This window comes from Anabrus simplex, chromosome 9 (genome assembly GCF_040414725.1).
Source record: "Anabrus simplex isolate iqAnaSimp1 chromosome 9, ASM4041472v1, whole genome shotgun sequence".
NCBI classification, from domain to species: domain Eukaryota; kingdom Metazoa; phylum Arthropoda; class Insecta; order Orthoptera; family Tettigoniidae; genus Anabrus; species Anabrus simplex.
The window spans coordinates 22,079,853-22,092,081 of record NC_090273.1 but is presented as its reverse complement, the minus strand read 5'-3'; the positions used below and the strand labels follow the sequence as shown (position 1 = coordinate 22,092,081).

General features: G+C 35.8%; 1 protein-coding gene across 2 annotated transcripts in view; it reads right to left on the bottom strand.

Annotated features, from left to right (window-relative positions):
- Positions 1-229: 229 nt before the first annotated feature.
- Positions 230-12,229, bottom strand: part of LOC136881123 (muscle-specific protein 300 kDa) — a 169,078-nt gene continuing 157,078 nt past the window's right edge. For both annotated transcript variants that reach the window (XM_067153770.2, XM_067153771.2), the window contains 2 exons: positions 8,755-8,810; positions 230-2,070 (listed from right to left, as the gene is read on the bottom strand). In XM_067153770.2, coding sequence (XP_067009871.2) covers positions 1,827-2,070; positions 8,755-8,810 — 300 coding nt within the window. In that variant the 3' untranslated portion in view covers positions 230-1,826. The remainder of the gene's footprint in view (positions 2,071-8,754; positions 8,811-12,229) is intronic.

The following is a 12,229-nucleotide window of genomic DNA, read 5'->3' as shown; positions in this document are numbered from 1 at the left end:
CTGCTACATTTGAATACCATTTAAAATACACTCTTGTTACAGGAACACAAATATTTTATAAATTTTTGGATTCATTAATGATTACTCTATTCAAAGAAAGGAAAACCAAAATGCTATTTTTTTATGACTTCACATTAAGGTACACTTAAGGGAAGGATAAAAGAGGTACAAGAATTTATTAGAGCAATCCTTTCTAGCTCAGTGAGAAAAGAAGGATTTGTTGACAATATTGTAATTCAACATCTTTATTTCTTGAACTTGTAAATACCACACACCTGCTAAGCTCTTTCTTTATAAAAATACGACTACAAGAGGCAACAGGTAAGAAGCTGAGTTACAGAAGCTAGGACATTTAAAAAAGAAAAAAAGAAAAAAAAAAAAGAAAAATGAAGTTAACTGAAGTTTTAAATTGGTTGTAAAACATACTCAATAAAAACCAATTTTGTCTTGCTTATGAAGGACTTAATAGTACTTAGAGGAAATAAATTTCAAAGCAGGTTCTAGTACAAAGGGGCAGAAACCAACAGATTTATTAATAACAGATAATTGGTAGGGTTATTACAAGGCAAATGGCTAAATAACAAACATTCCTTCAAAACTGGTGGTGAAACACTGCCAGCCGATATCACATCATTTCAAAGGTAGAATGTTTAGATTAGTTCTCTTTTGGAAGTTTGTATACTCAATACCATTCCAACAAGAATGGTGTTGATTCCTTAGAACTCAAAGAATGTTCTGAGTATTAACCGTTATTGAAGTTTAAAAAAAGAAAAAGAAACAAATAATGTTCTTAACCACATTAAGAGGCTATGATTATAAAATGTAATAGCACCATCTTGAAATCAGAAAACTTTCTCTGTCTCATTTCTTCTTTTCCTCATAACCTAGAGAAAAAAAGAAACTGCAACCATTCTTAAAGTGTTGAATGTAGGGTCCAAACACATTATCTTATAACAAAACATTAACAACAATATTAAACTGAGTTGAGGAGCTAAGGTCAGGTGTGCCCTGGTTGGAGAGCTGGCCCAGCGCACACATGACCGGACAGGCCGAGTGTTCCACTCCTCGGCCAGTCGTACTCCTCTACTTAGAAACCTAGAAAAATTGGTACCTGTTTCACAAATTCCCCAATATACAGACAATAGATAAACATTATTATACAAAATGAACAACTATCTTTTTTTCTCATGATAACCTGAAAATGTACACAATATAATAAATCTCTTTTCAATATACGTCTTTTGTATTTTACGTTACATAGTTCACGATGCCGTTTTTTTCTTTCGTATGTACATCTCTCTTTACTATATATCACGATTATTTTACAATCATCTCATTCGACTTCAGGTCCACATCAAGCATCGGGACGGAAGGTCGCCCTGAACTGCTCAACAACCAGAAAAACAGCTAATAAAAATAAATCTCTATAGTAATAAAAAAATTATATCTGTTGTACAAGAAGAGGAACACTAAAGAAACCTTTGCTTTAACACAAACTAGTATGAAATCTGACATAAATGCAACAATGGAAATGAATAATTACCTATTTCATCTATTTTGTCACTCTCATTAAAAAAGTTATCAGTCTGAGTGGAATAGTCATGAGGCCCAAATTGGGAAGTTTTAAGTACTCAACCAGCAAAAGTACTGACTAAGCTCTTTATAATATTGAGAGGAAAAATGGCTCGTCTTGATTGGTAAAACATAACTGTATCTTACAAAGAGTCCAAACGTGGAATGTCAGTATTTTGCCAGTACGTCTTAATCGTCTTGTACTAATAGCCCTGTTCTAATGAACAGATTGTTAATTCTTTCCCCCGTTTTCTCTAAACGGGTGGAGGTCCGTTACGATACTGCAGCATAGGTTCGAAGCTGCGTGCAAAATTGTTGGTAAGGTTACAGTCCTCCTCACAGGTCGGTACTAATGAAGCGACACCCAGCAGCAAGAGCATCAGCGCTTGGATAGGTAAAGACGCCCTCAGCACTCGACCCAGGAACCTGTACCCTCGAGTCAACACTGTCGTGTCCACTCCATCTGCAGAAGGGTCCATGTTGGTACTTCCAGCATCACTAGAGAAAAATAATAATTTAATTTAGTAAAAGAACATAGTTTATTTACAATGAACCTATAACTAAATGTATGTACAGAACAACCATTCCAATGTATAATATCTAAATCTCTCCTTATCCTGCACTCACGTAAGTAAAACAATATCACCACCACCAGCTAAAAAACATTGCTTCATTTTCCTAATTTATCCAAAATGATAAGCTATGTATAATTTGTTTCTTATCTCAGATAAATAAAACTGATTGCTTTGAAAATCAATGTACAAAATTGTATTCAATAACTGACTGCTACGCCAGCCCTCCAGTCCAGGTGTTGTGAGCCTGCCTCTTACCTAGAGATCCCCTAGTTTGATTCCCAGCCAGGTTAGGGATTTTTACCTGGACCTGAGAGGTGGTTCAAGGTCCACTCATGAGAATGGAAGAGCTATCTAACTGAGATTACAGCTCCAGTCTAGAAAGCCAATAATTACAGAAGATTTGTCACTTTGCCCATGCGTAATCTCATAATGTGCAGGCCATAAAGTGGTCACTTTGTAGACCAGGGCCTATCAGGGCTGTAGTGCATTTGGGTTTGGATTATGGTTCACTTTTTAACCTAATGGTATGATAAATGTGCTTAATTCCACCTATCAGCCCCATAACCAAAGTTTGGTTTAAAAACCATTCATCATAATAATATCTTTCGCCATAATGTAAGTTCTTTAGGTATAGACTGTACGAGAATTTACGCAAGTACAGGCACATTTTGAACAAAAGCTTCTAACAAACTTTGAATGCATAGAACAGGAGCCTGTTCCACGAATTAACTTCACAACTTTTCAACTTTGTACTTTTTACTTTTGAATTCTTACAAAGTGCTAAGTCTTTCTGTTCCACCATGATCTAGGTTTTACTTTTCAATTTCTTTGCAAAGTGAAAAGTCTTTGCGAATGAGTGATCCGATCAAGTTTATTCCATGGGTAAACTGTATCTCCATGATTTTAATGCTTTATTTTTTGCGGCGAACTTGACAGTATAATTGTGGTACCGGTAGTTTTAAAGTTTTGATCATGGGAAAGAAAGATGATTACAAGAAGCTAGCTGTGCTAGAAGTTATCAAGGATGAGACCTGTGGAATATGTCTGTCTCAAAGAAACTTTTACTATGTGGTGTAAAATATTATTGTAGAACATTTTATCTGTATTCCTTTTATCTATCCAAATTTGGAAATGTAACTACTAAATTGTAAAGGGTTGTTATTGCCGAGTGATGTTCTGGAAATTTTCGTGACGCAAACTTTCGGAACAGGGTGTGTCTGCCTCTGTTGATTCTAGAAGCATGTTTTTACTAATTTTGGAAGATGGAAAGTTCGCGATTAGGGTTAGAGGATATTCTGGGCCTGCCCATTTGATTTTGGAGGCAATCGCCTTTTCTTTTGATTTTGTAAACAGTGTAATTAGTAGATTAATTTTATTTCCCTTTTGTCTCCAGTAACTTTGTATCACTCAATGCACACTAGTTTTTCCTCTGCCCCACATCAGAAGTGTTTTTGGTGTGGGAGCAAGCTGAACTGGCCTCTGCATCAAGTTTAAGTATTTCTGATTTTCCCCTTGTTTCCATTACATGGCGCAATTGTCTGAAAACACGTTAACTTTCACTTAATATCGTATTTGTATCATGTGGTTCCTATTAGCCTTAAACATTGTATTCTGGAAGTTGCATTATGTTAAGGTATCTTTAGTTAGCCCCTCTGACTTAAAAAGAAAAGCCCTGGGCAAATTACATCTAATTTGTTGTTTTGAGATATCGTAACTGGATTTTTGAATTGAGGGATTTTGTTTCAAATTTTCTTTGTAATGTTTATTTTGGAAAAAATATTAACAGATCAAGGGATCACCGTTGATTTTTCTTAAAATCCGCAACCTACGTATCCCCATGGTCCTGGTGAGGTTCCCACACCTGCTCCACATCCTTTCTTATAGTTGTCACATTGCCCAACCTCATGTTCATTTGTTTATACTTGATGCAGTTTATCTGATGTTTTCGTTTGTGCTAGAGGTGTTTAAGTGCTGTGTAATTTAAGTTTTCCTTTTTTCTTTACTAAGTGTCATGTAACCACTGGAAACCAGTTGCAAAGGAGAAACAGGACATTCTTTTTGGCAATTTTAAAATAACCTCTCAAATTATGACAAGCATAAATATTAATGAGAGTACCATCAACACATCCACACACAGAAGGAAATACACCCTTCATTAGAAATTCCGTCGCTATATTATGTGGATTATCATGCCAATGTATTATGTTGGTAAATATTATAATTACTGTACTGTAACATCTACGACCTTGGTAACAGTTCTGCGAATAATTGATTTTGATGTCCCATGCATTGCTGCTTCACCGTGCAGCTGGGCACCATTTCCTAACCAATGTAAGCATATAAGAATTTGTATTTTTTTCGGAAAGGGATTGACTTCTTTTTGTTGCATATTTCAATAAATGACCGATCATTTCTAGAATATAGCCAGCCTGCGTTGGGGTAATACAAAAATACTCGCTAAATTCCGTAGAAGTGTGGTTATGAAAATTAATCCTGCCCTTGCACGTTCTCCTGTTGGATTCTTCATCACTCTCCTCACTTGATAACAAAAGCTCTCGCCATAACATGTTTATATCACTAAACCAAATTCTACGCCGAGAAACAGGTGTGCATACTTGTTAATTAACAGATGAAAAGGGAATCTTCTCAAGTCAGTGAAATTTCTTCATAAGTAACTAGAACTATATTTAACTGACAACCACATTGTTCCCCTTCAGGCTCTACTCTTTGGTGCATATGTTATATGGCTTGTATTATAGTCTCTTACCCATGGAGGAGATGAGATATTACTAAAGAAATATTTTATTCCCAAGAAATCTTACAAAAATTAAAGGTCCATTAGAAACTTCCTATGACACCCAAATTTTATATACAGTATATACAGATATATTTATGTTCAAGTTGATCATTTTCACATTTCATATCTTCAAGCAGTTTATCAGATAATAACTTAGTACATGAAATGGATTCTAGTCTGGCATATTTATGAGATGGAAGTATAACTATATAACTGCATATCATGGGTTTACAACAAACAAAAATCTTACTTGTGAGAGAGAGGAAAAAGAGTTTTGAAAGCTTTCAATTTCTCACTGCCAATATCTACTCTCAGAATAAGAAAGTTCTCCTTAAAACTAAGCATTGGATTTGTTAAAACATCTAGAATAGCGCTACAGTCTAATGGAAATGTCAAAACCTCAAAAACTCACTTCATGGGTTTTGCTTATACACCCAAGATATGTCAGTTTGGCAAATTAATCGATGGCTATTGATTAAAAGGAAATGTTAATTTATTTATAAACAAGTTGTAGTCAACTACTGTTGAAAGAGAATTGGACTGCATTTAATAATAATAATAATAATAATAATAATAATAATAATAATAATAATAATAATAATAATAATAATAATAATAATGATGATGATGTCCCTTCAATCACTATAAAATTCAAGAGATTTTGTACTCGAGTCTCGAAATGTTGTCCTATAAAGCAGATGTTTAGCATGCCAGTAAATGAAAAGACTCACCGTGTAGAGGTACTATAGTAAAACCTTGTACATTTTTTAAGGGCCTTGGCAAAAAATTCACAAGTGTGAACAACGCTCAAATGAAAGTGTACATCAGACAGAATAAAAGGAAATAGTTCAGAAATGAATTATACAAGCCTTTAATTAAAAATACCATTATGTACTACTCTGAAAAGAAATCTTCACAGGAAACATTTTTTAAAGTACACAAGAACCTCGTTTATCTGGCCCTCATTAATCCAGATCTCCAGTTTGTCCAGATTAAAAAAATATAAAACATTATTTTTACTTGTACAGTATTTCTTTTACGGTGTTGAACTCTTCTTGAATGTCTCTTCCACCAAGGATAGTTAAGGACAGAAACTGGAAGTAATTCGGCCACGGTCCATAAAAGGTACCATCCTGGCAGGTTGTTTTTTTTTTTGCTAGTTACTTTACGTCGCACCGACACAGGTAGGTCTTATGGCGACGATGGGACAGGGAACGGCTAGGAGTGGGAAGGAAGCGGCCATGGCCTTAATTAAGGTACAGCCCCAGCATTTGCCTGGTGTGATAATGGGAAACCACGGAAAACCATTCCAGGACAGCCGAGGTGGGATTTGAACCCACGCTCTTCTGAATGCTATGCACTATTAATTCACTGATAGTGAATTTGAAAATGAAACCGGCGCTCCATCATAAGAAATAATGACTTGTGGAGATGCAACAGTGCAGCTGGACAAACTGATGGCCTATTTAGAATCCTTGACTAAAACCACACCAGCAGAACTGTTGTTAGTAAAATGTCTTCTGCGCACAAATGCTATACAAATGTCATCATCATCTTCCTTCCACGTATCGGGCCATGTGACCCGTTATGGTCTTGCATTTTACTTTTTGCAAGACTTGAAAACAATCAAATGTCCTTCCGACGGGTTGCTAGCCTGAAGGGAGGCTATACAAATGTAAAACAGAAAAAACTTAGTGCATAAAACAGAGTCGCAAATGTAAGAAAAGTGTTCTTATACTTTTTTGTACAATTTAAAAAAGGTATTAATCTATTAACATAAGTTGTACAGTAACATGTACTGTATTTGTTCTTAGTTTTTTTCGGATTATCCAACTTAGTCTGGATAAATGAGGTCCTTGTGTACATCAATTTAGTGAGCTTTTTCTTGGTTGCAGGCACACCAGGAACAGCGCCTTCCAATCACAATAACCCTGTCATAATTTTCCGACACCTCAGAAAGTTTTATTTTTACTGTCTCCAAGTCATTTATTTTAAAATCCACAAGAATGCATGTGGTTCTTCATTGGCACCGTCTACGTCAGCAACAGAATTTAAATTAGAAGTTTCACTAGCTATGACGACTTGTTTTCTGTTAGCATTGTCCTTTGCTATTTTCAGAAATTGCAAAGCACTTTTTCTTCCTTTCATTCATTGTCACTCCTGATCATTAACTTGTCCACGAACAATAACGTACCAACGGCTGTGAAGTGTAATGCACAGTGAACAAATCTCGTTACAGTCTGTAAACAGTGTCAAGGTTGCTGTTATTGCAAGCCACCTGGTGCTGAGCGGTAATTGCCAGTTAAAGAGTACAGTCTGTTTCAAATGGTTATGAATTTCATGTTTTTGGTCCGTATTGAACTGAGAATAATATATAAGTAATAATAATAACAACATAAACGTTTCCACCTTTTCAATACTAAAATATATTCACAAAATTATAAATTACACGGTACTAGTTTCGACCCATCTAGGGGTCATCATCAGCCGTATTGGAGCAAAGATCACTTTTGGTTTCTCTTAGTATGTATATTCCTTGTATTATTAACTATTACCATAATAACATCTCATTTCACTTGTTATTCTTTAAAATAACATTTCCTTAGGATTTCACCAAAAGTGATCTTTGCTCCAATACGGCTGATGATGACCCCTAGATGGGTCGAAACTAGTACCGTGTAATTTATAATTTTGTGAATATATTTTAGTATTGAAAAGGTGGAAACGTTTACGTTGTTATTATTACTTATATATTAGTCTGTTTCAAAGTCAGATTTTAAGAGCCAAGAGACAAAAATCAGCAAAAATATTTTAATGTATAAACAATATTTTGTACTTTTAGGGACTTCAAATTTAAATAAGCCTAATAAGCATTTTAAAAATGTTAAATACAATAAAATTGTATAGAAACTATAGGAATTCAACGGGGACAGCAAAGTTTTAATGCGTTACAGTGTTCCATGAATCTTGTAATAAAGCTGCGCCCAGTTTGGCCAACATATGAGAAATTACACTGTGTGTATGTCAACCTATATATTCCAGATCCCTGATTTTCATCGTTATTTAAATTAACTGTATTATCGTTGAAAAATATGTTTTTATTAGTGATGTGTGTTTTGAAGGCTATTTGTAAATCTCGGGTTTCTTTTTTTTAAATAAGGAATTTGTAATTTGGTGAATCGTGAATTGTAACTATCTCATAAATGTCTCTGCATCAGAAATAGGTCCGTCACCATAGCGTAACGGTTAACAGAATTAGCCGCCATCTTCAGACACCTGGGTTCGATTCCAGGTTCTGCCCGAGATTTACTAATGGCAGAAGTGCTGTTATATGGGTAAAATGCTGCTGCATACAGCTCACCTCCATTTGGACAAGGCCTGAAAAGCTGCACAACCTCAGGATAACACTAGTTTTCTTTGGCCAGAAATGTCATTACCAATATTCAATAATTGCTATCAAAATAGACCTGACTGAATGCAGTCCAATTCTCATTTTACTCAAGGCAACTTAATAATAATAGCTTAGTGCACTGTGATCATAAGACCATGCTTAAAAAAGGTCTCCTTTGGCAAAGCTGTGATCTTGTATAAGAATATATCCCCAATATTAGGAAAACTGTGTCAATATAACATCAAATATGGGCTGATGAAATTACCTGTATAATTTACCAATTAATTAATCTTCCTCTTCCCAGAAAAGACATATCAGTACCAGAGCTTATTTATAAGAGAGAAACACAGTTTTGCCAGAGAAGTTTTAGAAAATAAAACTTAGTCAGTAAGCTCAATAAGTAAGTGAACTATATTTACTTTGAGTGTTGTGACTCAGAATACAGAGAGGCTCCCACGGCTGCTTGGTCCAGAAGCTACGGGAAAATGTGGGATGAATATTAAACCAACTCAACAGTGCTCATACATCTACAATACACATTTCAACCATCTAAAAGCTAAAAAACAGTGTGCTTCAGCGTGAACATGTTAACCAAGTCTCAAAATTACTGCTACTTTGTACTTGAATCTTTAAGAGCAAACAAAACATGCAGTAATTCATAAAATAAATAATAGAATTAATTGATACTGTTAATTTACTCTCAAAATTACTTTTTTCAAATTTCTTAGACCAATAACCAATTCATTATTTCTAAAGAAACACCATATGCTAATTTAATGTCTTCCATAGTTCTACTGCTTTATGGTACGAGAAGTAATCATATGGCCTTCACTACAGTGTGCAGACATTTTGACACCACTTAGGGTGGCTGTTTTACTCCTTCAGATGGAAGAGGAACCTCTCTGCCAGGCGATCTATGACTGTTAGGTAAACAGCAAATGTGTCGTCAGAGATCTTTATACACAGACATCGTACAACACGGAGTACTGAATGGACATTTTTCTGCCCTTCAAAATTCTGACCACCTCTGCCAGGTTTGAATCCATGATCTTGGGAAAAGGAGGCTGACACACTACCACTGATCTACTGAGGGAACTAATGAATAATGTTTCTTTGATAAACAAGTTGCAGATAATAAATATTTTTATTCTTAAATTACTGGGAGTTGTTTTTCTTTCTTCCAAATTCATTAAAGATGTCTATTTAGTAATAGTGCAACTTATGAAGTAAATGAATAAGACTGATCATTAATAAGTTAAATAAGCCCGCCTTGTGGCCATGATCATTAAGGCATTGAAGTCTAAACAGTCTGACAACGCGGTTAGCCGGTTCGAGTCCCATTGCTCAAAAAAAATTCACCATCAGAATGTTGGCCGGCAGGGTAGGGGAGGTGGTTTTATACAATTTCTAATCACTAGACTGCTTGCCATAAGCCTGGATGAAATTCCAAATCTCTCTGCAGTGCTTATATGGAGTGAGGACATCTGACACTGGGATGGTGATGTTAAGCCTTCAGCAGAGCCAGTTGGTGCTATTCGACAGGAGTAGGCTATAGGCTGGCACTGGGTTTCACCCTCTTCCTTCCTTCTATCATATATCACGTCATTCATTTCATATCATTAACTCCTCTGATGAGGTTGATGTCGGGAAGGGCATCTGGTCATAAAAACCTGCCACGACAGATTCATCTCACTTCATACCCAACTCCACAGAGAAACAGTACAAGGTTTGGACAAACAACTAATAAATTAAATATATTTCATTCTGAAATCAAACATTATCAACATACAAGCTTGTTATATAAGCACAGTGAAGGAGGAATAGGGTTGTAAATTCATTCTATACTGAGAAATTTTAGTTGGGTATATAACCCACTAGGCTCTTAGGTGAACCATATCTGCTATCATGCTGCTAGATCAGGACACGAATAATGACTGATTCTATGAGATTAACAGAATTATATTCCTTTGACACTATGATATTTCCATGAGCATATATTATAAAAGGCTCTCTGGTAGGCATGTGTCCATATTTGTGTACGTACTAATATCAAGAACCACTCAAAGGATTTTGATGCATTTTTCATTGTTATATAGCATTTATCAAAAAAGGTTTAGGTGTATGGAACATACTCTGAACGATATACTGTATGGTCTAAATTGACGTTTCAGCCTATTTTGGCTCTAAGGAGGGGTTGTGAATGGAAACACAAGACATCCAGCCAATCCCAAGCCGCCGTTCGTATTGATTTATGCCGACTGAGCGCAATCTTGAAAGCTAATTGCCAACTTTATTGTGTACATTCACCATGTGGTTGAGCTACCTCGCTTGGCTGTATGGTATTCCGTACGGTTTGCGATCTACTCTTCACCAATTTGTGTTTTATATATTGTTATTCTAGTATTTATCTCTCTAGTATATTACAGTATACCATAGTTTGCAGTTAAATGAGTAAAACAGTCCTTATAACTCTTTTATAAAAAATAGTTCAGTGTAGCTGTAGTTGTATTTACATCCATATGTTGGTTAGTGTACAGTTCCTCTGCATCTACCATGCCTCAGTGTAGTTTGTGGAAGACAAGCAGCAAGAACGTCACTTTGAGATCAGTGGAGTGTTTCCTTTGCAGGCCATAACCTCCTTCCTGTGCCAAAAATGTAGCTGTCATTAAAAATAAAAGAAATGAAAAATTACTAGCTTATTCTCATTTTAGTGTTGGATGTTGTTAGTAAGTACATAAGCACCTTTGAAGTTTTTATGAATTTTTTTTTTTTTAACCTGCGACTCATTAGCTTTTCTGAGTTTAGTATTACATTTTACAAGGAGCTGTGTGCCGCAGTCGTATTGCATCAAATGTTCTCGCAGCAGTAGAGCACTGGGAACATGGGTTAGGCGATGCTCATGTGTTTTGCGAATTGTCAATTTTGAAGTAAAGCCGTGCAGTGCATAACCTACACCGAAAGAAAGCTGAACAGTGGTGATTTTAGCAAAGGAAGCTAAAAAAAATAATGACCATCTAAGCCCTTTCTTGGCTTACACTGCCTAAAACAACAACAGACCACAAGTAAGTGTGGAAGAATCGTTCAATATACTAAAATATACTAAAATGTAATTTGTCTGTAAAAGGTAGCCCTCAATAAGTGCTTTTATGTTAAAGTTTGCAGTAAATAATCAATCTTAAAATTAGAAGCAATATGTTGAGATAGTGTCCATATGTTAATGGAAAAATAATGGGAAAAAGGCAAAGATCAGTTTATGGTTTTCCTTGACATTGAGAAGGCATATGACAGCATTGCAAGAGAAAAGATATGAGAATGCCTGAGAAAAAGAAATGTGCCAGAGGGACTGGTGAGGGAAGTTCAGATGCTGTATGAGAACTGTACCAGCTGTGTGTGATTGGGTGACGGACATTCATCCTGGTTCAAGACCGAAAGTGGAGTCTAGCAAGGCAGCGCACTATCTCCATTATTGTTTATCACCATCATAGATGACATAATGAAGAACGTCAAGAAAACCTCTGGTGAACTAAATGCAATGGCCTTCGCTGATGATGTTATAATCTGGGGAGAAACTGAGGAACAAGTACCCAGTCGAGAATCAATGAATGGAAGGTTAAGTTCCAGGAGTTCAATTTCAAGATAAGCGAACTCAAAACAGTAGTGATGACAATAAACAGAGAGGGACAACCAGCAAACATCATGCTAGGAAACTATCCACTAGAAAGTGTGGAAAGCCTTACATGCCTCGGCAGTGTAATATCTTAAGATACATTAGTCACAAAGGAGGTGTCAAATAGAGTGCAGAAGATCTCTCACTTTTACCAGCAGATGCTCTTGGATCCCAAAGTACCAACAAAATCAAAGCTGGTTATGTTCAATCAGTACTTCATACCAATC